The sequence below is a fragment of the Giraffa tippelskirchi genome, chromosome Y, assembly GCF_054371585.1.
Source record: "Giraffa tippelskirchi isolate mGirTip1 chromosome Y, T2T-mGirTip1v1.2.pri, whole genome shotgun sequence".
Taxonomy (NCBI): domain Eukaryota; kingdom Metazoa; phylum Chordata; class Mammalia; order Artiodactyla; family Giraffidae; genus Giraffa; species Giraffa tippelskirchi.
The window spans coordinates 10,771,013-10,797,678 of NC_137290.1; the positions used below are offsets into that span (position 1 = coordinate 10,771,013).

General features: G+C 48.4%; 1 protein-coding gene across 1 annotated transcript; it reads right to left on the minus strand.

Moving 5' to 3' along the window:
• Positions 1–11,676: 11,676 nt before the first annotated feature.
• LOC145537658 (uncharacterized) lies at positions 11,677–25,305 on the minus strand. Its single transcript, XM_081568513.1, has 7 exons — positions 25,296–25,305; positions 24,969–25,076; positions 21,552–22,442; positions 13,041–13,498; positions 12,808–12,961; positions 12,532–12,641; positions 11,677–12,425 (listed from the first exon to the last, which is right to left on the minus strand). Exons 1-4 carry the CDS (start codon positions 25,303–25,305, stop codon positions 13,248–13,250), a joined length of 1,260 nt encoding a protein of 419 aa, XP_081424639.1. The 3' UTR covers positions 11,677–12,425; positions 12,532–12,641; positions 12,808–12,961; positions 13,041–13,247.
• Positions 25,306–26,666: the final 1,361 nt, after the last annotated feature.

The window sequence follows — 26,666 nt, forward strand, 5'->3', positions numbered from 1 at the left end:
ACTGGTAGCAAAGGGCTGAAAACAACTCAGCCACCCAGTAGTCAGGGATGGGGTAAATAAATCAAGTCACAACAACAGTACAACAGAATTCAAACAGCTGTTCAGAAACAGTAGGCAAATTCTCTTTGTACTGATATGAAAAGGTCTCTGAGATAGGAAAAAATGAAGGCATAGAACAATGGGTACAGTCTGCCACCTTTTGTATAAAAAAGGTAGGAAACGAGACTATGAGTATTTTTGCAAACTAAAAATGTTTCTACTCTATTTGTACAGACATATAGTTACATATAATATGAATCTGCGTGGCATCATGATATACTTGTTATAGTTGGTCAGTCGTGTCTGACTCTTTGAGACCCCATGGACTCGACAGTCCATGAAATTCTCCAGGTATGAATACTGGAGTGGATAGGTGTTCCCGTCTCCAGGGGAGCTTCCCTACCCAGGGATCGAACCCAGGTCTGCCTGCGTTGAGGGTGGATTTTTCACCAGCTGAGTCACAAGGGAATCCCAAGAACATTGCAGTGGGTAGCCTATCCCTCCTGCAGCGGATCTTCCTGACCCAGGAATCGAACCAGACTCTCCGGCATCGCAGGCGGATTCTTTACCAACTGAGCTTCCGGGGAAGCCTTATATTGCTATCAAGGAAGTACTTATATTAGTTAAGTACACATTTTAAGCTACAGTATGTACCACACTGTGTCACATTATAGGTTGTGTTACATCGTCACAGTTCTTATTTAGAAAATATATTTTATATTTTAAACTATTTATATCTATTACAGGTAAATATCTACCGAATTTATAGTATAGATATGTATAATACGTATCAATGATAACGACATATGTGTGTATAACGCACATATGTATATACGCATGTATCTCTATTTTCATATACACAAAGACACTGTGGAAGGACACTGAAAACATGTTCACGCTTTCATAATTATTCACAGTTGCATAATTATTCAGTTTAATAATCATACGTATTCAAATAATTGCACCGGTCACCTGAGTGTTCCGTGGTTTTATAGCATGAGAATTTGGTCGGTGGCACACACAAAGTGAGAAGGCTTTTCACTGCATACTGTTTATTTTGAAACCGTTTTAAACCACGTGCTAACCACTGCCAAAACTCGTAAAGCATCTAAAGGAAGTAGTCCTCCGGCCCCTCCCAGCCCTCTCTAGGCCAGGTGGTCCTCGCGGGCCCGCCCAGCGGAGCCGGCCAGAAGCGGCCTGCGTTTTCTGCGCGGCGCTTTCTGCACCGGCCGTCCCACAGGGCGCATGCGCAGACCGCTGGTAGCGCCTGCCTGGCGGGTTTGCGCTGCAAGACCGAGGTGCAGAGGTTCGGTCAGGCGAGGGTGTCCGTCTGCGAGGTGAGCGCGCGGCGGCCAGGGCCCGGACGCGAGGGAGGGGCCCTGGGGGTGAGGGCCCGGCTCGCGGGCAGGGAGGTGCGGGCGTCCCCTCAGGGCCGCCGGGGCAGACGCTCCTCTTCGCGGGGAAGTCGACGGAAAGGGAGGCGCGAAGTAGCGGCCCTGAGGGGAAGGGGTGCGGGAGGCCGCGCGGGCCAAGTCAGCTCTGAGGAGGACGCGGCGGCCTCCCTGTTGCTCACGCCCCGGCTTCCTGCCAATGCTTCCCCGGCCGGAAGGCCTTCCACCCGCCCTCCTCCTCCCGTGTCGCACCTTCCTCCCCGCCCCAGGACCCCACAGACCCTCCCTTTTTATGGCCTCTCTGCTCTCACCCCCAAGAACGCGTTCCTTGGTCCCTGAGGACCCTCCCCGTCCTCTCGGACCGCTGCCCTCCCCTTCGAGGACCCCACGGGCCTTCCCTTTCAGACACACCTTTGGCCTCCTCAAGGACTCCCGCCCTAGAAAACCCTCCTTCCCCCTCGAGGACCCCTCCCTTCCCTTCCCGTCCCCCCTCTCCCCGTTTGGAGGATAAGTCTCTATACAGACTTATGAACATCCAGGTGGATAACGCTTTGCTCAGAATCAGTGTTTAATAAATGTTGAATTGAATGAGTAAAATGAGAGATTGGGAGCCAAGAAAAGAGTTGGAGTACTCTTGCTTTATTGTGAGTGAGAAGGTGTTGACCGGGGTACTCCAGTGTTTCCCCAATAGTCCTACAGAATTATGATAATAGGGGTTCTTTACAAAAAAAAACACAAAAAAACAAAAAGTGTTGCCTAACAAGATCAGTTCAAGAAATGCTACCTCTTACATTTCCCCTCTTTGAGATCTGAGATGCTGGTTAAGGGATCTGAAGAGTCCTACAAGAGTGAAAGCTGACTTGCATCGTACGGTATCTCCTGGATTGACCTGATAATAGAATCCATTTATGGCCACAGTTATACTAGTTCCTACAAACAGCAATGATGTACCAAGCATGGTGTGAAAGTTGCAGCCAAACCCCAGTCCCCCGTCTTTCTCTGGTTTCCTTCTCATTCTCTTGTCAGTGCCTCTGGCATCTTTGTCAATGTTCAGTCCTCCTAGATGGTCTTTTCTGCCTCACCTTCACCTATCCTTGGTTGCTGTCTTCTGCATCCTTCTCCCACTCTCTCCTTACATCCCCAGACAACTCTCAAACCTCTGTACTAATTAATGTGTTTGTGATGTTCGGTCTCTTTCTTCTATTTCTACTATAATGATGTTTTTCTCTGAGTAAAAAATAGTAGAGGACCTTTTACATTTCTTTTAGGTTGTGAGGACCAATCTGAAACCAAAGATCTAACTCCAGAGCAAAGCCTGCCTGTAGAGACATCATCCTCGGGGGCAGGAATAAAGGATTTGGAGGCAGGTGACTCCTTGTGTGCCCACACGAGAGAGTCTTGTGCTGATGATCCACTGGAGTCACACCAGGTCAAGCCGGCACAAGTTTTGAGTCCCATAAAAATGAGTGACCCCAAGACCCTCGCTCAGGAAGGAAGCCACGAGGGTGATCAACTAGAGAAAAGCTCAGAACGTAAGAAAGCATCGGAGAGTCTGCTAGGAAAGGGTCCCCGGGAGCACAGTACTCTTGGAGTCTGCACCAGGTCCTGCCTGGCCCACAACTCGTTTTTCCTCGAAGAGAACAAACACTACAGATGTGAATTTTGTGGGAGAGACTTCAGTACCCGAGGAGGCCGGGAGAAGCACCAGCAAATCCACACGGGGAAGATGCCCTTTGTATGTAAACGGTGTGGAGAGGCCTTCTACCTCATGCCGCGCCTCAGCAGGCATCAGAAGACTCACTGGGATGGGAAGTCCTTGACCCAGCGTGCAGATGTCTACGGCCGCATGAGCGTTCAGAGGCAGGACTGCCATGAGCGTCTCGAATGCGGCAAAGCTTTCATCCAGGCTGTGCATCGTCTCCAGCATCTCAAAGCCCACGAAGCAGCAAGAGCCCTGCCATGTGAGTTACCCCGAGACAAGATGTATTTGATTGGATATAAGCGGCAGCACGACTACGTTGGAAAAAGAGCCCGTCAGTGTTGCGACTGTGGCAGAAGGTTGCGTCAAAGGTCGCACCTCATCCAGCACTACAGGATTCACGCTCAGGAGAGGCCTTACCAGTGCCAGCTGTGTGGGAAGTGTTTCAGCTGACCCTCCTGCCTCACTCAACATTACCAACTCCATTCTCAAGAGAAGCCCCTGGAGTGCCATTACTGTTGAAACACGTCCAGTCAGAATATTCTCAACCTCTTAGGCTTTCTCCTGGAGAGAGACCCTTGGAGTGCTCTGAATGAAAGAAGGTCTTGCACCAGCCCTCCCACCTTGTTAACAACTCGAAAACATGTCATGCTGTAGTCAGAAAACAGCAAGCGGTTGCAAGGGGATAGAACAGTCTTTTTGCAGACGGACAGTCAGCACGTGTGCCAGTCACTGAGGCAAAAAACCTCACAGAGTATTTTTGGGAAAGAAGCCGATAGATTTTGTCCTTCTCTGGTGGTGTCCATAGAATAGAGAACCTCGATTTTGACATCCCGACAAAAAATGTGTGACTGGCAGGTGTGCTCCAGACAGGAACTCTGTTGCTTGAATTTTTACAGAAGTTTTGACATACAATATCTTTACCACATGGGATGCATCAGCAAAGGGCATCGTAAAAAAGTGTGTGAGGTGTACCTATGGTGATAATCCACAAAGCTGAAGTAATTGGCAATGTGCTTACATAGACGTTCATAATTTTGAAAACATTGCCATGTGTTTTATTTGATCTGTTAAGGAATGCTGCACTGCACCTGTGTTGAGGATATTTATTTCATATGTACAGATAGAGCAAACTTGAAACTCCAGGTTGTCATTTGATTTGACCTGGGTTGTAAGTGATGAGGCAAAAACTGAACCCCAGCTTGGTTTGGTTCGCTTGTTTGGTTTTTGAGAGTCCCTGAGATACTTATTTTAAATCTTGATGCTCAACCCAGGTTTGTTTTGTTCCTGCCACATTCTCTCTGAAGAAAAGTAACATCTGTACTGACCGAAGCCACCTTTCTTTTTAGTAATTTCAGTGTTATTTCATGTTAAATCAGATGGGACACTGGTGGAATTAGGGGGTCAAAGAGATTGTTAAAGTGAAGTTCTCATAGCCATTTCTCTTACAATTTAGGATTAGATGAATTTTGGGGACACTGATCAGGGAAGAATATTTTTGCTAAACACTTTCTTATAATTGGTCTTGTAGTTCGTAAATCTGCTGCTGATCAAGTAGAATTTTTAGTAGTTTTATATTTGAGGGCTTGGGGTTTTGTATTTTTGAAAAAAGAAGGAGTATTTGAAAACGGTTTCTGTTGTTGGACTCTGGCATCATCAGCACAGCCAGCTTCACCTAAAGTCCTATTTCTGTGCTGAGCAGACCTCACTCAAAAGTATGAGCCACGAATTGCACTAAAAATCTCTTTCATGCCATAGTGTTCTAATGTAAAGGTTTTGCATCACTGACTGGAATGATGGTCAGATGCAAACACACCTGGGAACCAGGTGACCTAGTGTCTCAGAATCTGACTCCTGGCCTGGCAGGGTGGGTTGTGTCTGTCGTTATTCACTGCCGTGCTTTTTCTCATCCTGCCGTTTCTGACCTATGATGTGTGGCTCCAAAGTCATGAACTTAAAAACCAACATGAGTCATTAGGGCCTGCACCAGCCAAATGAGCACTTGATCCACGTGAGCGCTCACTACACAGCCCCTCATCCTTGTTTCCCAAGTTCCTGGTGGAACAGCCCTCACTGACTGGCCCTGTTTCCTCCCATGGACCACCCTCCCCACCCACTGTATATTTGTTTCTGATCCTGCCACCACTACCTGAAGGGAAGATAATGTCAGTATGGCTTATTGTTGATGTTGTTAATTAACCTTCATTTGTTTCTCTTGGTGATTAATAAATATCTCTCAGGAGAAAGTTTCAGGAGAGCTTCCAATTTCTCCTCCAACTTTTACCTACTGAATTCTAGAATCTAGCAAGTGGATTTTACCTACAGCCGTTTTTACTCTGTCATACTGGTGATTTTTTCATTTTTCTCATCCCTTCTATGTTTAGTAATTAGAATTCTGTGAGGAAAAGTTGTTCCTCTAGATTTTTATTCAGTAATTTATTTATATAGCATGGATTTGTGGCATGGGCTGTAATTCAACATGACCATTACTTAGTTTACAATTGTTCCAGCTCTGGCCACTGGGAGTCCTTTCGAGTTGGCTCCTGTGCCTTTTCGAAAAGACCCCATCCTTTTTCTGAATGGTTGTAACTGTAACCTCCATGCAACTCCAGGAAAACCCTGTCATTTCTTTATGATAACTTCTACCTCACCACTACCTTGTGAAATCTGCTGCTTTCCCCGGGATCATAGCTTTACTCACACCCTTCATCAGTCTGCCATCCCATTTCTTCCTTCACCATTTTTGCTAAATCTCCATACTACCTCAATTATTATTTGCTTATTAGCACACTTTCTTTCAATTGTGTCATCTCTGTTCTTTAAACTTCAGTATATTTACCTAAGAAGGAAAATTTTGAATCAAGTCAAACAAAGTGTCTTACCCAGACCGTAATCAGATTTTCCTAGTCATTGCCAAGATGTCCTTTTATAACTGGCTTGTTTGAACCTGGATCCAAATGTGCTCTATTGATTGCATTTGGTTGTCTGATTTCAAGTTTCTCTTAATCTAAAGCAATCTCTTCTCACTTTTTCTTAATGCCTTGTGTGACCCCAAGAATAATGGAGAAATATATTTCCCCCCTCCCTCCACCCAATTCCTAGTATAGCAAACAGCTTTTATATTCCTTATATTAAGATTTAACTGTTTAAATTTAGAAGCACACGTTTTTAAATTTTATTTTTAATTCTGATAAACACATGACATAAAATTAACCATCTCAGACGTTTTTAAGTGGTCAGTAGTGTTAAGTAGTGGAGAAGGCAATGGCACCCCACTCCAGTACCCTTGCCTGGAAAATCCCATGGATGGAGGAGCCTGGTAGGCCACAGTCCATGGGGTCGCTAAGAGTCGGACACGACTGAGCGACTTCCCTTTCACTTTTCCCTCTCATGCACTGGAGAAGGAAATGGCAACCCACTCCAGTATTCTTGCCTGGAGAATCCCAGGGACGTCGGAGCCCGGTGGCTGCCGTCTATGGGGTCGCACAGAGTTGGACATGACTGAAGCGACTTAGCAGCAGCAGCAGCAGCAGCAGTGTTAAGTAGAGCCACATTATTGTGCAGTGGATACTCAGGACTTTTCATCTTGAAAAACTCAAATTCTGTATCCATGGAACAAGAACTCCCCATTTCCCCCTCCCTCCAGCAATGGCAGCCATCATTCTAGCTCTCTTTTTTTTTTTTAAGCTTTGTGTGATTAAGCCAGTAGTCCTGGAAGAAACTAGGTCAGTTGTCCTGTGGAATGTCCCCCCTTGTAACTGTGTCTGTTTGCTTCCTGTGGTATCCTTAACTTGTCCCTCTCTCCCTGTGTTTTCTGTAAATGGAAGTTAGTGCTAAACTCTGGAGAATTTGGTTTGATTCGTCTTCGGCTACTTTGGCAGAATACCTCGTAGGTGGTTTTGTGTACTTTATATCATATCCCGGTCAAGTTTTTTGCCCCTGCCAAAGGTCTAGGCTCTTGAAGTCATTCTCCAAGCCACTGCACCATTCACAGGCAGGAAGGTTTCAGAGTTTTCACCATCCGTGGACTCTTCATGATCCAGCTGCATGTTCCTTCTTCACCACCTCTTCTAGACTTTTCTTTACGTGCCTCCCCCCATTACTGCATCCTGGTCTTTAGATATTTGGATTAAGAGGTGATGGAGACTCCTCAAGGGGGTCTGCTGTGGAACATTTGTCGAGGGTCCTGGGCCAAGGCTTCTTAAGAGACCTTAACTCTAGAAAGCCAGGGAGCATCAGACTTGACTCTGTTACGATGCTGCTTTCATACCACAGATGGCAGCGGTGACAACGTGGGTAGTTAACTCTGCCGGTCATCCCTGGACTAGTTGGAATTTATAAAATATGCACAAGCCACTGCCTCCATACCTTTCAAGCTGAGCTCTAGTTGCCTGTGGTGGCAGGTACCTCAGCTTGTTATCTTTCACCTTGCTGCTTTTCTTGCTGCTATTCTAGCGGGCCCCCAAGGATAATGCTATTCTTCGTGGCTTTTCCCAACCAATTCCTGATACATCAGACAGTTTGAGCACTGCTGTTACACTCAGGCTATTTTTTTAATGTAGAATCACTCATGTTGTAAGCTTTCTTTGATTATGCAAGTAATACCTATCCGTTGAAGATGATTAGAAAATACTATCATCTTTGAGGTTTTGGGGTTTTGTTTTGTTTTGCTTTTTTAATATTTGTATTTCCCTGTCTTAGATATACTTGCTGCTAAAAGAGGTATACACTTTTCAGACATTTTTTCCTGTGTATAGGTTTATTTCGATTTTTAAATAAAATACATACTATTTTAAAGGTGGCGGTTTTTCTTCTAATGTGTCATAAACATCTTCCCACATTCCTAAATGTATCCCCCAGTGTCATCTTTCAGGACTGCCTGATACTTGGTTGCATAGATGTGGCCTAGTTTATTTCACTAGACTTCTAGGTTTGGAAAATGGGGTTATTGTTCTTTATATCTTTTTTTTTATTCCATTGCGAACCTTTTATTTTTTTTTTTATTTAGTTATAATTAACATACTGTATTATATGAGGATGGGGGGATAGACCGGAAAAGTGAGGGGATTAAGAAGTACAAATTTCTAGCTATAAAATAAGTCACAGGAATGTAATGTACAAGTAGGGAATATAGTCAGTACTGTTGTGACAGCTTTGTGGTGGCAGATGGTAACTGTGCTGATTGTGGTGATTGTTGCTGAATGTGTAAGAATGCTCACTCCCTGTGTTGTACACCTGAAACTTATCTGGTACATGTGCGCTGCTTCCCCATTACCTCCTGAGTCTTGGAATTTCCATCAGCAACTTGCTCTGATGTCTTTGCATGTGGTTGTGTTCCCCAAGGAGAAGTTCCCAGCAATAGACCTTCTGGGCCAAAAGGTATATGCATCTTGAAGGCTTTGGAAGCACCCCTGGACTTCTCTCCTCAAGGTCAAAAAGATGTGTACACTTGTTTTTTTTTCTCTTGGGAGCAACTGAACTACTCAACTCTCTGTGAAGAACTACTACAGTTGCTCTGTGAAGAATTTGCACTCTTAACCCCGCTTAAGGAATTAAGAGGCCTAATGTCAGGCCTGGAAAGATCCACAGATGAAGTAGTTTGTCCACACCCTCATTTTACCAGTTGTTAGGTTTACTTTCCTCATTAAACAGTAGTAAGCATATTAAAAAAAAAAAATTTCAGAAACACAGCAGGCTAATAAACTCCCCCGCCCCAGGGTGCTCTCATCAGAGCACACACCCAGGACCATGCTTGTGTTCACTGGCTGAGGAGCCCCTTGGTAGGGCAGGGAGAGTGTGGGATTTGGAGCCGGGCTGACCTGAAGCCAGAGCCGGCTCCCTCCTCAGAAGCCGCTTAACCTCACTTTCTCAGGAAATGCGGTAACAGTGCCTCCCCTTGGAACTCTTGAAAGGCCTGGAGCTCATCCGTACAACAGAGCCTAACAGTGCCTGGTACATAGTAGGCACTCGGGGTGTTTTTAAAGTTCTCTTAGTGACAGTTGCTAAACCGCAGAATTACAGACCACAGCCATATGTCAGATACAACCACACCTTAGCACATTGGAGTATTCACTGTACTTTAAATAATTTTTCTGAGTAAACATTTTTCGTATAATTACAGATTTGGAGTTCTCTTTTTCTCACTAATTTGTAATGCCAATTTAAAAATGGCAGTGATATAAAGGTTGGATGAACAGATCATAAAGCATTGTATTTGTAGTTGTTTTCTGAAGATAGATTTCCAAAAAGTGGTATTACCAGATGAGACAGGAAAAGCATTTCTGTGGTTCTCAAAAGATGGTGCAGAATTTGTTTCCTGAGGGGCAGCAAGCACTCACAGCCACCAGCTACAGGCAGGGCAGGAGGCGGGTGGGCAGGGATGTGTATAGCTAATCAGTCACGCTGGCCCTGAACCTGAAGAATGGCCCACAACCTTTCTCAGCATAGCACTCCTTATAAGACAGACTGAGCAGTTCATATTTGCAAAGAAATGGCTTTCCCATGCCTGGTATAAAGAAGCCTTTGAACAACATTACCAGCATTGGACATTTATTACTTAAACCAAGAAAACGTTTGCCTGTTTGATAAGCCAAAAAAGTGATTCTTGCTACCTCATGAATTCCCTCCTGCCCGTGTATGCTTTTAAACTTCTCTGTGTATAATCTAGGCCTTTTGCCCATTTTATTATTGTGTCTGTGCTTTTTTTCTTTTTTACTGATTTGCACAAACTGGTTTTCCTTTTTTTTAAAGGATTTTTAAAAGGATTCCTATTGTTCATTTGAGAGCACTAACTTGACTCATTAAAAACAATTTCAGTTTTATGAAAAGGTAGATCTCTCTACCTCATTGGAAAAGACCCTAATGCTGGGTAGGATTGAGGGCGGGAGGAGAAGGGGATGACAGAGGATGAGATAGTTGGATGGCATCACCGACTCGATGGACATGGGTTTGGGTAGACTCTGGGAGTTGGTGATGGTCAGAGAGGCCTGGCGTGCTGCAGTTCATGGGGTCGCAAAGACTCGGACACGACTGAGCGACTGAACTGAACTGAGATCTCTCTCTCTCTCTGCCTTGCTGTCCCCTGCCCCCAACTCCAATACACCATAAACAGCGTTAACATTTTGGTCATTTTGGTTTGTTTTCTTTTTTTTTGGCTGCACATACTGCATGCAGGATCTTAGTTTCCCAAACAGGGATTGAACCTGAGTCCCCTGTGTTGGGAAGCACAGGGTCTTAACCACTGTACCGCCACGGAAGTCCTCTTGTTTTCTTATAATTTAAAACTAATCACCAGACTAAGGAGGTGCTTGCCTGTAGGGAGTAGTGGGGAGGAAGTCTGGCTTCTGTGGTACCTCTGTTCGGTCTCACCTACTGACACATGTGGGCGTGTTACCTATTTTAAGATGGTTATAGTTTTCATTTAGCTGTGATCATCCCATGTGTGCATGGCATGTTTTTTTCCATGTAACCGTACACCTCACACACTGCTCTGTCCCCGGGAAGTCGTTTTCACCTTGCTGATAGCTGCAGAGTATGCCCAGAGATTTATCTGTGTGGCCCTCCCCTCTGTTTGAATGTTTCATTTAGTTCTGGTTTTTCACAATTGTAAAGGATACTGTGATGAACATTTTGGTCCTTAAAATATTTTTCTAAACTTAGGAGTCTTTTAAGATTTTGCCAAAAGGTAGTTCCTGTATCAGAAGGGGATTCATTGTATTAGAAGGGGTATACTTGTCTAAGGTTCCTGATACACATCTAAGTTTTCATTCGAAAACATATCGATTTGCACTGCCGCTATTAACTCATGATGGTGCTTTTCACCTTTGCTAGTTTAACAAGAGAAGGGACATCTAATTTTAATTTTATTTATTTCGTTTTTAAGGACACTGAATAGTTTCCTCTGAGCTTCTTAAGCAATTGTATTTCTCCTCTTTGCATTCATTGTCTGTGTGGCTTTAATATCTTCCAATCTATTTGAGCAGTGTCTTTATATAATAAGGATATTATCTGTCTTCATTTTGGCCATAAACATTTTCCCCCAGTTTGTTTCGATAATTTTTTTCAGAAGGTTTCAATTTTTATATAGCTCAATTCTTCTGCTATCTTTTCTAAACCTACAAAATCTAACCACCTCTAAACATTAATGTTTTATTCTGCAGTTTTTATTATTTATAAAATATACTTTAACTGTTACTGAATTTACTTTGAATGTATTATGTGAAAATAAAAATGGTCTCCCATTAACTGCCCCAACATCAATTTTAATAAATGACACATCAAGTCATAATATGTTATTTTATAATACAGTTGTATATCTGTATCATCCAAATTGTTTTGTCACCCTTTACGCATCCTAGATCTATGTTTTTAACTTGTGTATAGACTTAGATGAGCTTTCTGTCATTGTACCTTTAAAAAGTGTATTTATATGTATGTGTACTTATATGAGAAAGATATGATGGTTACTCTTCTGGATAAAAAGTTTGTTTACCAACTAAAAACAGCTTTTTGATGATTATTGAAGTGAACTTCACAAATCAGGAAGAATTGACATTGTTACATTTATTAGCATCCAGGAATATGATGTTCTTTTATATATTCAAGCATTCTTATCAACTGGTAAAGCTTTGTGTTCTCAACAAAGCTTTTGTTTTTCTCATCAGTTTTCCTTAGTTATTCCCACATACTGTTGCAGTTGTAGGCTTCGTTGTGTAGGCTTTTTCTCGTTGGTTATAATTCCCCCAAACGCCAGCATCCTAGGGATGGGGTTACTATTCCTAGTGTTGCCCCGCGGCATGCACTCAAGCTAGCCAAACCCTGTGCTTCCAGAGGCAGGTGGGGGCCACAGATTCTCCGAAGGAAAATGCAGGAAAAGCATAGCATTAAGTATGTGAGCACAGGTATAGACACAACTTATAAATACCACCCCGATACCCCGCCCCCAGCCTCAGTTTTGAATCTCCTCTCACTCTGGTTCCAGTGCTGGGACCAGGCCATCTGATTCTCAGGTCTCCTCCAGGGGGGACCCTGAAAGAGGGAAGAAGTACAGGACCCACTGGCATGATACCTGGCCCACTTCAGCCTTTCAGACAGAAGACTGGTTTGGATCAGTTGACCATAGGCTTCGTCGTTTGTTTACTTGGGCTTTGGTTTTTCTTGTGGGGTGGGGCAGGATTGGCCATACCACATGACCTACGGGATCTTAGTTCTCCCTACCAATTGTAGAAGCCAGCTGGTGCTCCAGAGGGTGGCGCCTCACTGGGTAGCACTGTCTCCTGCTTTCTTTTAGTTTCATTCTATTACAGAATGCAAATCAAAAATTAGATTTCCTGTTTTAAGCCACATTAAAAAAAAAAAAAAAAACGCCAACCCGGTTCACACCAAAATTCCAGGCCTTCCTACCTGGAACTTCCGCCTAGGTCCTTTGCCTAGAAAAAAGGACCATCTCTCTCTTCAGTGGACCATCACTTAATATAAGGAGATCCAGATGTTGCAGGAGGAGAAGGAGGTGACTGCACAGGAGGGGGTTGAATGTCATCATCGACTGAACAGACATGAGATTGAGCAAACTCTGGGAGATAGTGAAGGACAGGGAAGCCTGGCGTGCTGCAGTCCATGGGGTCGCAAAGAGGCGGACACGACTTAACAACTGAGCGACAGATACAAGGGAAAACTCACAGAGTCACCTGAGGGCGCTGTGATGCCGAAGGGGCTCAAGGGCCCCGAGCTTGGTACCGAGCACTGGTCCAAAGTAGACTCCAGGTGAACTCAGGTGGGCTTTTCGGATATCCTGCTGTGTATGCCAAGCAGCACCAATGAAAATAATATGAGCCTATAATAAGAAGAGAGAAGAGTTGTGTTTACTTACGACAGAAAAAAGTGTTGATTTCTATAAGGCGAACATGGCCAACCTGAAAGTCATCTTCCCAGATTATTCTGACAAGCTGCTCCAAGTTTTCAGCACAGTTTTATATATTGTCAGAACAAAGGCTGCCAGAAGGTTGAGTGCTGAGGAATTGATAACTTTTGAACTGTGTTGCTGGAGAAGACTCGTGAGAGTCCCTTGGACCGCAAGAAGATCAAACTAGTCAATCCTAAAGGAAATCAACCCTCAGTATTCATTGGAAGGACTGAAGCAGAATCTCCAATACTTTGGCCACCTGATGTGAACAACCGACTCTCTGGAAAAGACCCTGATGCTGGGAATGATGGAAGGCGGGAGGAGAAGGGGGCGACAGAGGAAGAGATGGTTGGATGGCATCACCAACTCGATGGACGTGAGTTTGGGCAAACTCGGGAAGATGGCGGACAGGGAATCCTAGTGTGCTGCGGTCCATGATGTCACAGTGAGTCAGACATAACTCAGCCACTGAAAAACAACAGAACAAAAACATTAAACCAGTCAGGGGGGTTATATTTCTTCAGTGTTAAAAGAGAGACCAGCACATACATATCGAGTCAGTGTGGACCTGGCACCTGGGAAGGGAGTCTTCCTATCAAAGAAGAACAAACATGGTGACCCAGAAGGAGGGTCCTTAATCTTTATTTTTAACATGGACATTATTTCTGGTCAAGGTGCCCTTTTCCTGAATAATTGAAGTAGATGTACAATGCATATAAGGGAGACCAAAAAGATGCTATTTTAGTTAGTTCGAGTTTGCTCAGACTCATGTCCATTGAGTCAGTGATGCCATGCAACCATCTCATCCTCTGTTTTCCGCTTCTCCTCCTGCCCTCAATCTTCCCCAGCATCAGGGTCTTTTTCCAGTGAGTCAGTACTTCGCATCACGTGACCAAAGTATTGGAGCGTCAGCTTCAGCGTCAGTCCTTCCAATGACTATTCAGGATTGATTTCCTTTAGGAGGGACTGGTTTGGTCTCCTTGCTGTTCAGGGGACTCTCAGGAGTCGTCTTCAGCACCGTGTATGAGACCTCGGCAAATTGTTTAACCTCTGTGCCTCATTTCTCTATCTGTGAAAGGGGGAATGAAAAAATGGGTCCTGCCTCCTGGGGTGGTTGGGAGAATTAAGTGTCTCATATGGAAAAGCACTCACTCAGGCTGGTATCTGGCTCTCAGGAAGCAATGTTTATTTATTTTTTTAAAGATTTTCTAAATGTGGACCATTTTTATTGAGGTTTTTTTTTTTTTTTTTTTTTTTTTTTTACAATATTGGTTCTGTTTTATGGGTTTTTTTGGTCACAAGGCATGTGGGATTTTATCTCCCTGACCAGGCCTTGAACCTGCACCCCCCACATGGGAAGGGGAATTCTTAGGAAAGGATATTTAAATCCTCGTTGTCACTCTGCTGATGCAGCATCAGGGATTCCAGACTGAGGGGTCAAAGCGGCCAGCTTGGTGCTTCTGTTGCATGGGAGCTGGATCCGTCTTTGCTGGGGGGTGGTCCTGTGCACTGCAGGAGGTTGACCAATATCCCCTGTCTCTACCCAAAAGTGTCCCCAGATGGTGCCATAGATACCTTTTAGGGGAGCATGGCCATCCTTGCCTGAATAAGCACTGTTCTACGTGAGATCCCCGTGAGTGGAGTCATGTCAGCCAGAGCTGTGAGACGGCAGGATGGAAATACTGCGGGCAGTGCTCATGGAGAGGCAGTTGCTAAAATCTCATCCTACCCCCGAAGCGATGCTTCCATGCCACTCAGCAGCTGAGCTGACGTGTCGCGTTGGCCGATGGCTCAAACCCAGGGTGTCTGCTCCTCTCCACTGCTTCAGATTGTGATGCTTTTTAAGTTATGTGTTTGCTTTTGGCTGCACGGGGTCTTCGTTACTGCACAAGGGCCTTCTCGAGCTGCAGCGAACGGGGGCTATCCTGGGGTTGCGATGTGTGGCATTCTCATGGCGGCGGCTTCTCTGTTGCATAGCACAGACTCCAGAGTCCACAGGCTTCAGTAGTTAGAGCACACGGGCTCAGCAGTCGCGGCTGGCGCACGGGCTCAGCTGCCCTGCAGCTTGTGGAATCTTCCCAGACCAGGGATTGAACCTGGGCCCCCGGCATTGGCAGGCGGATTCTTCACAACTGGACCCCCAGGGAAGTCCCCAATCATGATGTTTGCAGCATTGTTATTTATATCCATGAAGAGCCCGTCCCACACAGTTCTGAGAAACACAGACTCACCCATTTGGAGAAAGCAGTAGAGACACAGGGTTTTACATACCAGGCACAATTCTCACAGTTACACCTGTACTAACTTTACTTAATCCTCATGATTCTCAGAGAAGGCGATGGCACCCCACTCCAGTACTCTTGCCTGGAAAATCTCATGGACGGAGGAGCCTGGCGGGCTGCAGTCCACAGGCTCTCTAAGAGTCGGGCAGGACTGAGCGACTTCACTTTCACTTTTCAATTTCATGCATTGGAGAAGGGAACGGCAACCCACTCCAGTGTTCTTGCATGGAGAATCCCAGGGACGGGGGATCCTGGTAAGCTGAGGTCCATGAGTTGGACACGACTGAGCGCCTTAGCAGCAGCAGCAGGATGACAATTCTATGGTGGGTGAGGGGACATTGTTATTCCTACATGTTGCAGATAAAGAAACCAAAGCACAGAGAGGTTAAGCAACTTGCCTAACATCACACAGCTGGTACGTGGCTGGGCTAGGATTGAGCCTTGGAGGTGGGTATTTGACATGCACAGTGCCATTTCCTTTTCTTCTTCCCTCTGGTTGGTTAGGATCTTCCCAACCCAGGGAATGGACCCGAGTCTCTTTTGTCTTCCCGCATTGGCGGGCAGGTTCTTTACCACCACCTGAGAAGCCCTTGGCAGGTTCTTTACCACCACCTGAGAAGCCCTTGATAGTTGAGTTAACTGCCAAGTCAAGAAGTTTAAATAACAACCTGGAATTTGGGTTCTCTTGAAAAGTATCAGAGAATCTGGCAGTGCTTGGTCCACCAACACCAGTTGGCAGGAGCTTGGAGAGGCCGCCTCATTGCAACAGATTCCGTTTCTCCAGGGCCCCCATCACTCCCTGTTCTATCAGTTGGCTGGATTCACTAATTCACTAATAATTCGCTGGATGTCTTTGCCCAGACTCTGCAGATATTAGATTTTCAGACTTCCAGGGACGACAAATCACGCATGTGTGGTTTTGTCTGTCTGTTTCTTTTTGTTTGTTTTTTAGGAGCCTAGCCATACTAATCTTTAATTCAGTCCTGCCTATGTTACAGAGGATGGCTGATTTCGGTTTCCTTTTTGTGTGTGTGTGTGGGCATGCTGAGAGGCCTCTGACTTTTTGAGACCTCGAGGGCTGTAGCCACCAGGCTCCCCTGTCCAGGGGATTCTCCAGGCGAGAATACTGGAGTGGGTTGCCATTTCCTCCTCCAGGATTCTTCCTGACCCAGCGATCAAACTTATATCTCCTGCACTGGCAGGCAGATGCTTTACCACTGGGCCACATGGGTAGCCCCAGGACAGGGGAGGGATCCAGAAACTCAGCGTCACAGGCCTGACATTTTCCTTGTGGCTTTTGGAAATAAAGAAGTTTTCACATATTGAGATCTAGGGAAGCCATTCCGGCTCATGCATGGGTTAACCTGATACTACATCAGCAGAATGATAACGAGGATTTAAATATCGTTTCTTAAGACTGCCCCTTCCAATGCAGGGGTGCAGGTTCAATCACTGTTCGGGGAGATAAAATCCCACATGCGTTGTTCCAAAAAAAAAAAAAAAAACCAATAAAAGAGAACTTATATTGTAAAACAAATTCAATAAAAAATTTAAAAAATGGTCCACATTTTAAAAAATGTTTAAAAGATAAATATTGGTTCTTGAAAGCCAGATACCAACCCGAGTGAGTTCTTTGCACATGACACACTTAATTCTCCGAACCACCCCAGGAGGCAGGACCCATTTTATCATTCCCCCTTTCACAGATAGAAAAACTGAGGCACAGAGGTTAAACAGTTTGCCGAGGTCTCATACATGGTGCTGAAGACGACTCCTGAGAGTCCCCTGAACACAAGGAGACAAAACCAGTCTATGCTAAAGGAAATCAACCCTGAATATTCATGGGAAGGACTGATGCTGAAGCTGATGCTCCAATACTTTGGACACCTGATGGGAAGAACTGACTCACTGGAAAAGACCCTGATGCTGGGAAAGATTGAGGGCGGGAGGAGAAGGGGACAGCAGAGGATGAGATGGTTGGATGGCATCACCGACTCAGTGGACATAAGTTTGAGCAAACTCGAACTCACTAAAATAGCATCTTTTTGGCCTCCCTTACATGCATTGCACCGACTCGATGGACATGGGTTTGGGTGGACTCTGGGAGTTGGTGATGGACAGGGAGGCCTGGCGTGCTGCAATTCATGGGGTCGCAAAGAGTCGGACACGACTGAGCGACTGAACTGAACTGAACTGATACGCATTGTACATCTGCTTCAATTATTTAGGAAAAGGGCACCTTTTAGGAAAAGGGACCTTTTTCCTAAAAGGTGCCTGGGGACCACAAGGACAAAAGCGGGGAAGGAGCGGCTCACAACCCCCGAACACCCCCACTCCACACGGTTTCTCAGATCGAGCGGTTAAAACTGCCTGAAACAAGTTTGTTGTTATCAGGGTTGGAGGACTGGAAATTCTGGCCTCACACCCACTCTGTGAGCCTAACGTCCTGGCATCACTGTCTCCCTGGCGGGGGGTTCCCCCTGGGCCCCCACCCTCATCCCTCCCCTCCCCTACCTTGTCCCTGCCCGGGCCCAGGTCTTCCAGGAGGCCAGAAGTGGGGTTGACAGGGGAAAACCATGTTATACTGCCAAGCTTCGGAGACACAAGGGCCTGGATGCCTGGGGGTGGGGATAGGAAGGGCTGGGGGCTGGGGTCCCACACTGCAGAATCACCAAATGCACAGTGACCCCCAGGCACGCGGTCACCCCTCTCCCAAACACCCACACACTGCTGCTCACAATGGCCTACTCACAAAACCCCCAAGATGGTGGCAAATGACACTCTTTTGGATTGGGCACACACTTGCCGAAACACACCCCGCCTGGCCTGTGTGTTGAGGCTGGTCCTTACCCTTAAGGATGGACTCTCATCAGACCTTAAACAAATGGATTCCCAGCACAAAAGCTGAGAAATTCTGTGGGCATTTGGGTAGCTGGCACTTTGGGACTATTACGAATGGACCTGTTAGGAACATTCTTTATACATGTGCAGGTATATATGTAAGGTTTACATATATATATATATGTGTGTGTGTGTGTATATGATTCATTGGAAACACTGATGCTGAAGCTGAAACTCCAATACTTTGGCCACATGATGTGAATAACTGACTCATTTGAAAAGACCCTGATGCTGGGAAAGATTGAAAGTGTGAGGAGAATGGGATGACAGAGGATGAGATGGTTGGATGGCATCATCAACTGGATGGACGTGACTTTGAGTCAACCCTGGGAGTTGGTGGTGGACTGGGAGGCCTGGCATGCTACAGTCTGTGGGGTTGCGAAGAGCTGGACATGCCTGAGTGACTAGACTCAACTGAACGGATATATACATGAGTTAACCTATAGATTTGCAGGCAGATTCTTTGTTGTCTGAGACATGAGGGAAGCCTATATATACTGGCAAGCTGCAGTCCATAGGGTCACAAAGAGCAGACACTGCCGAAGCAACAGCACATATATATATATATATAATGAGTTCATTTCTGTTTTTGTTTTATAGAAGTATAGTGGATTTACGGTGTTGTATTAGTTTTTGGGGCAGAGCAAAGTGATTCAGATAGAAGTATGTAGGATTTTTCAGATTGGTTTTCATTACAGGATACTAGATAGAGCTCCCTGGGCTATGCAGCAGGACCTTATGTATTTTTGTATATAGCAGTTTGTATCTGCTAATCCCAAAGGCCTAATTTATCCCTTCCCCAATCCCTTTCCCTTTCAGTAAGTATAAGTGTGTTTCCTATGTCTGCGAGTCTGTTTCTGTTTCCTAAATCCATTTGTATGAATTTCCATCTATAAGTTATATCATAAGATATTTGTCTTTCTCTGCCTGTCTTCACTCGGTATGATAATCTCTAGGTCTATCCATGTTGCTGCAAATGGCATAATTTCATTCTTTTTGATGGCTTAGTGATACCGAAGCGACAGCACGTGTATATATATGAGTTAATTTTTGGTTTTGTTTTATAGAAGTATAGTGGATTTACGACAATGTTGTATTAGTTTCTGGTGCACAGCAAAGTGATTCGGATAGAAATATGAATGTTCAGATTGGTTTTCATTACAGGATATCAGATAGAGCTCCCTGGACTATGCAGCAGGACCTTATGTATTTTTGTATATAGCAGTTTGTATCTGCTAATCCCAAAGGCCTAATTTATCCCTTCCCCAACCCCTTTCCCTTTCAGTAAGTATGTGTTTTCTATGTCTGCAAGTCTGTTTCTGTTTTTTCTAAGTTCATTTTTATGAGATTCCATCTATATGTTATATTATAAGGTATTTGTCTTTCTCTGCCTGACTTCTCTCGGTATGATAATCTCGAGGTCTATCCATGTTGCTGCAAATGGCATAATTTCATTCTTTTTGATGGCTTAGTGATACTCCGTTGTGTATATGTACCACATCTTCTTCATCCGTTCGTCTGCTGATGGACCCTGAGGTTTCTTCCATGTCTTGGCTGTTGTAAACAGTGCTGCTCTGAACATAGGGATGCATGGGTCTTTTCCTAGTAGAGTTTTCTTCAGGTACATGCCTGGGAGTGGGATTGCTGGCTCATACGATAGCTTTATTTTTAGTTTGTAAGGAACCTCCACACTGTTCTCTAGAGTGACGGCAGCAGTTTATATTCCCACCAACAGTGTGAGAGGTGTCGTGAAACATCTTCGTACACACCCTCTGTTAGCTTAATACGCATTTCTACTGGGAATATACCCAAGAATGGGGTTGTTGGGGTTGGACGTGCATATGTGCAGTTATGCCAACCACCAGTTTTCTCTTCTAAAGAGCAGCACCAATTCACACTTCCATAACAATGCACAAGAGTTCCAGGGGTTTCACCACCTCACCGACTCTCCTGCTTTTCCTTTAATCAGTCGGAAGGATATGTGCTTGTACCCCTGGAATCTGGTTTTTGAAGGCAAAACTTTTGAAAGAAATTTCTCAAGATGAATAGATTATAAATATCCACAAAATTAAAACTTCAAAAGTAGAAGGTAGAGAGAGAGAGGCTTTTTGTTTGTTTGTTTTAATGAATACACCTTGTTACCACTTGGGATTCTTGTGAAATGCATGTATTATCTTAAAGAGAAAACTCGCTCTATAGTCTTCTAAATTGCTGAAGTGCTGAAGCTCATGGGTGATCATTTGACTTCTCAGAAATGAGTGGGTGCTTTCCTAAGTAACAGAGGGCTGGAAACTGGTGATAATCTTAAAGTCAGCCAGCACCAAAGAACTGTCATAAATATCTCATAAGCGGTGAAGTCAACAATACCTGCATGCAAGGAAGAACTGGAAAAGATGCTGATTGAAGCAACAACAGAAAAACCCTGGGGGAAGGGCGCTGCAGGGGGAGGAAACAGCCAGTGCAAAGGCCCTGAATCAGGGTTTCTGTTGCTTGCCACCAAAGGAGTCTGATACAGAGGCTTGTTGTTGTTGTTTAACTGCTAAGTCCTGTTGGCACAGTCTCTAGAGTCAGCCTCCTTGGATTTGAATCCTGGCTTGGCTCCTTATGATCTGTGTGACCTGAAGCAAGCGACAGGAACTCTGTGCCTCTGTTCTCTTATCTCAGAAAGAGACAGAATAACAGAATTGGCCACGTGGTCGTGAGCATTAAGGGGATCGACATGTGTAAAGACACTGGGTTGGTGCCTACTGCATGGTCAATACCCAAGATAACGTCCTCATTCTAATTATCTGCATATCAAAAAAGAGGGGAGGAGATTCTGGTCCATGGAGGAGAAATACATCTTGGGGGTTTGAGAGTAGGCCACTGTGAGCAGCAGTGAGTGTGTGGGTGTGCCTTGGGGGTCACTGTGTATCTGAAGTAGGCACAGGGCAGGCCCCCAGGTCCCAGACATCAGTGCCACCCCCCCGACCCCCAGGCATCCAGACCCTTGGGTCTCCGCGGCTCGGCAGTATAACACGGTTCTTGGTTCTTCCCTGTCAACCCCACCTGCCTCCTGGAAGACCTGGGCCCGGCAGTATAACAGGGTTCTTGGTTCTTCCCTGTCAACCCCACCTGCCTACTGGAAGACCTGGGCCCAGGCTGGGTCGAGGTCGGGGAGGGGAAGGGGCGCTGGGGGCGGGGGGCCCAGGTGGACCCCCCGCCAGGGAGACAATATTCCAGGGACGCTGGGCTCACAGAGCAGGTATGAAAGCAACATTTCCAACCCTCCAACCCTGGTAATAAAACCACAGCCAGCACTAGCACTTGCTGTCTGTTTTGGGCACTGTTATACCCACCTGATCTGAGTCCCTGTGGGCCCGGGCGGGGTCGTTGGTCTGGAGCCGCTCCTTCCGTGCTTTTGTCCAGGGTGTCCCCAGGAGGGTTTTCCGGGAACCCACCGCCCTCACCGCCCCCGCGGGACGCCAGGAAGCGGCCCGGGGCCGGCCCGCCCCGACTCTGTGCCTCTGGGCAGCCCAGAGCCGAGTCGCTGCCGGGGCTCCGAAGGGTCTGCGCCGTCCGGGCGAGTGTGCAGTGCGGGGCGGCGGGCGAAGGGCGGCGGGCGGCGGGCCGCGGGCTGGCGCTGCGGGGTCGCCGCGGGGAGGGCGGAGGCGGCCCGCCAGGAGGTGCGGGTGCGTTCCGGCGGCGGGGCGCGGGCGCGCGCGCCGAGGAGGCCCCCGAGGAGCCCGCGGCTCCCCGAGGGCGGCCGCAGTCCTCAGACCCTTCTGAGGCGCGAGGCGGGCGATTCGTGGTCCGAGGGCTCCTCGGGCCGCCGGGAAGAGAGCAGGCTGGAGGGCAGCGAGGAGGACTGGGCCTTGTGGGTGAAGGCCTGGCTGGGCCTCCTCCCTGGGCAGGTGCAGGAGGAGCAGGCGCCCGGCCCGAAGACGCCAGGAGGTAGGAGCGCGGGTCTGTGGGCCGCGCGGCTCCCTTGGGGGACGAGGCGCTCTGGGGAGGCGGCAGGGCCGGGGCCTCCTTCCGGAACGGCCGGAGGCAGCTCAGGAGGCTGACTCGGGGGAGCCTAGACGGGGGTCTGGGGGAGTGGGGCGGGGCGTGCAACCCCTCCGGAGCCTTTCGGGGGCACCAGAGCAAGCTGGCGAGAAGCGTGCTTGCCGGAGCGTTATGGAGCCTCGTGTGTCTCCGCGCCCGCGCCTGCGGCCGGCGGGTGCCTGGAGCGCGCCGGGGACGCGCATCTGAGGGGGGCGACCTCTGGGGGAGACTGGGCGTCGGCCCCCGAGTCCAGCCCTAGGCGATCCTGTGTCTGGAGGCCGATTCCGGCTTTGCAAACGTGTCTGCCAAGGCGTCTGTGTCTTTATGTCCCCGTGTCCAAAGTGTCTGTTTGAAAATAGGTGTTTCTGCAAGTCCGTACATGCGTGTGTCTGTGTGTGTATCTGCCCGGATTGTCTGCTCTTTCAAGCTCCAGGAACCTAAACCTGAACGTTTGTGTGTGTGGATCTGTGAGCGGGTCTTAGCGTTTCCAAAAGGCCCGCGAGCTGAAGGGGTGACTCTGATTTTCCAGGAATGTCTGTGACTGCGGTGTGGGTGTGGGTATGTGTGTGTCCGTGTGCACGGCTGGGTGTCTCCGAGGGTGTCTGAGAGAGACACGCCAGGGTTTCTCTCTGCTTATCTGTGTGATTTGATTTCCTAGTAGGTTTCACTGTTTACCAAGCCTGTAAGTCCAAAGCAGTGATTCTGATGTTTAAAAACACCATCTGGATAGAGTGTAAAGGCGAGTGAACCTGCGGGTAGGGGTGGGGGTGGTCTGAGACGGGAAGCCTCTGTGGGATGGCTCCCCAGGTGAGACTGGGGGTTGAGCCTGGGGTGTCAGACAGAGGTGGTCTGGGTGTCCCATAGAGTGTCCTTTCAGATTGAATTGTGCAAATATGTGTGTCCTGAGTGTGTGTGCCTGGAAGTACCCAGTATTTGAAGCTTTGTGTATCTGCACGTCTGTGTGTGTGTGTGTGTATGCACGCATGCGTGCCTGAGCGTTCCTCAACCTCACGATGTGTTACTGCCCATTTGCGTGTGTTTCAGGATCTACAAGTGCAAAGTGTGTCTTTATTTGCACACGTGGGACTCTGGGGCCAGGGGTGTGGCTGGGAGTTGTTGAGAGTGTCCCCCTGTGAGTCCAGAGCAGGGGGTCAGCTCGCGGGAGGGAGTCACTGTGTGTGTGTAATCCTTCAGGACACCCACCCCTGGGTCTCTGAAGCTTGAGCCTCTGTGCCTTTCCCAGGAAGGCCTGGCCCCACAGTGGGGGAGGGGCGCTGGGCGAGGGGCCAGGCGCTGAGGTCCAGTAGGGACAGCTCATAGGAGGGACAGTGATGCTGGCAGGCTGGGGGTCTTCCTGGAGGAAGAGGCCCGGGACCCTCCCCACGAATAACGGAATTGCGGTGAACATTCTGACGCCCGTGCGGTTGTCAGAGACCCTGTTAACCTCTTGACTTAATATCTGGGGGTTGGGGCGGGGACGGGGGCCTTGTGTGACTGGGCAACCCAGCCGCATTCATTCTCTCGCGTTTGTCCACAGGCTCCGCGGGCATCCCCAGAGCCAGCCCTGTCCGGGCGTCAAGCAAAGGCACTGGGGCCCCATCCCGCCTACGCCCAGGGTGGAAGACCCAGGTCGCAATGATAGTCTCGAGATCAGTTCCTTGGCCACGGTCCTGAAGGGTCTCCAACTTTCATGTTCAGGCAGGATGGTGCTGCGGGGTCTCCGCGGGGAGCATGGGGTAGGGGCACCCGGGGAGGATGTGCGGGGGCCTCCTGGGGAGTGGGGTGCAGGGGCGCGACCTGGGGGCCACTGAGACCCAATGGGGAGGGCGGTGGCACCCCTTGAGGAACCAGGCCTCCCTGAGGGCCATCTCACCTTCTGAGCCTCCCGGCCCCTCCCAAGTCTGAGTGTTTCTGGGGTCACCAGGAGGAGCCACGACTGCAGTGGTCAGAGGAGGCTGGGGTATCTGCAAGAGGGGATGGCGGTGACCACCCGCAGGACAGCGGAGGGGGAGCTGGGTCCTGGTCCCCAGGTTTTAGGGAGCGCAAGGGACAGACCTGTGGACATGTTAGTTTGGGGGAGGAGGCGGGACTTTGTGCAGGACACAGGAGAGGTCAGGTGGGAATCACGGGTCCAGGCACAGCCCTGACCAAAGAGAAGACTGAGAAATTGTCTCTGGGGGGAGCCTGTTGGGACAAATAGGGACAGAGAAACTTCTGGAGGCATATGGAGGTCCTCGGAGGATGGCTGTGATGATGTGCTGCTAACTACAGCCGTCGGAAATGGGCTTGGCGACCTCCAGGGACTTTGGGGGGTCGTGTCTGGTTTTGGGGGTCAGGGTGCTTCTCTGAGGGGCAGCCTCTGGGGGAGGGGCCAGGCCCGGGTGGGCCGGGGTCAGTGGGCGGGGACGGTGGGCACAGGGCAGCTTGTGTCAGAGGGGCGGCCTCCGGGGGAGGCGCCGGGGCTGGGGGGCCAGGCTCAGCCGGAGGGGACGGTGGGCACACAGCTCTTATGTCTTCCCCTCTGGGGCTGCAGGGCAGTGTGTCTGCCTGCGGCTCTCGGTTCTTTCCAATAAACTTCTGGGTGCACCTGGTGCCCCAGATGCTTGGAGCACGTCATGGAGAGCCAGAGTGCGTGAGAGGACCCGAGGGGGTCTCCCCGTTCCTGGGGGGTTGTCCCAGCTCTGAGGGTCCTGGAGGGCTGCCCCAGTTCTGAAGCCCACATGCCCTACTGACCAGCACCTTGTCCCTGTGCCTCAGCTGCTTGGTGACCCAGGGGCCTTTTCCCTCCCGCAGGGTTTCTCTCCCCCAGACAACCTGGCCCAGAACGAGGCCCTGGACTGATGAGGGAGAGATCAGAGGTCAGAGGTCAGGCTGGAGGGTCCCAGGGTTAGAGACAGTGATCCAGGGAAGGTGCGTAGGAGACGGTGGGGGGGAGGCCTCCTGACCCACCCCCGCCACCAACAGCGATAGAGTTGGATCCGACACGGGACTGCCTGAGTCTGGGTCAGACTGTGTTCTCAACACTTGACATGCATTTAATTCTATGTAATCCTCACGTTTCATCATTCTGCTCATTTTGTGGATGGGAAAGCTGACAGCACAAGAGGTTAAATACCCCCAAACTGGGGCATCCCAGGTAAAACACATGGTAAATACTTAAATTGAAATTTCAGTTGAAGAATGAATTACCTTTTAGTACAAGTACATGGAAAGTAGTCCATGGGACATGCCAATACTGAAACACAGTTTAGCAGAATAAACACAAAATGAATTTTTATGTCATGTAGGACACGACCCATGCAGTGTTTGGAGATAGTTATTCTAAAAAACGATCTGTGTGTCTGAAACTCAAATCTCAGTGTGCTGTGCTTTCTTGTGCTGTTGGTAAACCTTGAGCTCTCTCAGCTAGTGACTGGCAGGCTGGAATCCCCCCAGTTCTCACCCCCAGACACGCTGGCCCAAGTCCTGCCCAGGGCAATGCTGGCCGGAGGTGATGACCCCACACTGAGCCTGTGCAGAGAAGCCTCCCTGCAGGGCCGGCCCCTCCCCCGGGCTGTGCTGAGGGGTCTGGGGCTCAGCCCCTCCCATTGACCACAGTCCTGATGTGGACCTGGATGGCCCCGAGGACAGGGAGGGGAGGGCCTGTCTGAACCCCTCGGTCAGACTGCCTGGTAGCCCTGGGAAGGAGCTGAAAGACAGCCCTGGGAATGCCCCAGGAGTGCAATTACTGAGTGCCTGCTGTATGCCAGACTCCTGAGGCCCTTTTGATTCCCACTTAGCCAAGCTGCAGCTTCCTGTCCCCAGCACTTTATGTCACAGGTTTTCTAGTTTTAGAGGGGGTAAGTCCCAGGTACCACGAGCCCTGCCCCTGTCCTTGCCAGGCTCCATGACAACCGGTCTCCCCAGATCACATGCTGGGCTTTGGACGGAACCAGGAGGGAGGCATTGTCAACACGTCCCCTTGGTTCCTTGGATGTTGGGGACCTGGAGACATGCGGAGGGGATGGAGCTGTCTGAGTGCACCCGACCTCTGGGTTCACACCCGGGCCCCCTGGCTCTGCCACCCAGGCACTGACTGCTGTCTCTCCTGTTCACAGGGAGCAGCAGTGGAGTCACCATGCTGCCTCTGAACACCAGCAGGGGCCAGGAAAGGGAGGAGGTGCAGACCAGGCCTCCACAGAGATGAGGTGAGACACACGTGGGGCGGAAACTGTGGGCAGGCAGGAGTGGGGAGGGCCTCAGGGAAAGGCTGATGGGGAAGGGATGACCCTGAAGACTGGCCCCAACCCCAAGTATCTCCCACTGGCTCCTCTTAAGGAGGGGGGGCGCTGGGGACACCCAGTCATTGTAGCTGACGTGATGATGGTACGCCAGATATTGCCGCAATCCACCATGTCTTTCCCCACGTATTTTATCAAATCTCTCAG

Excerpts from the sequence above, each read along its gene's own strand:
- LOC145537658 (XM_081568513.1), bottom strand. Across the intron at positions 22,443-24,968 it reads CAGGGACAAGGTGCTGGTCA|ATGCGCGTCCCCGGCGCGCT; the intron begins GTAGGGCATGTG and ends CGCCCCCCTCAG. Across the intron at positions 13,499-21,551 it reads CCCACAGGGACTCAGATCAG|TGGCTGAGTTATGTCTGACT; the intron begins GTGGGTATAACA and ends GTTGTTTTTCAG.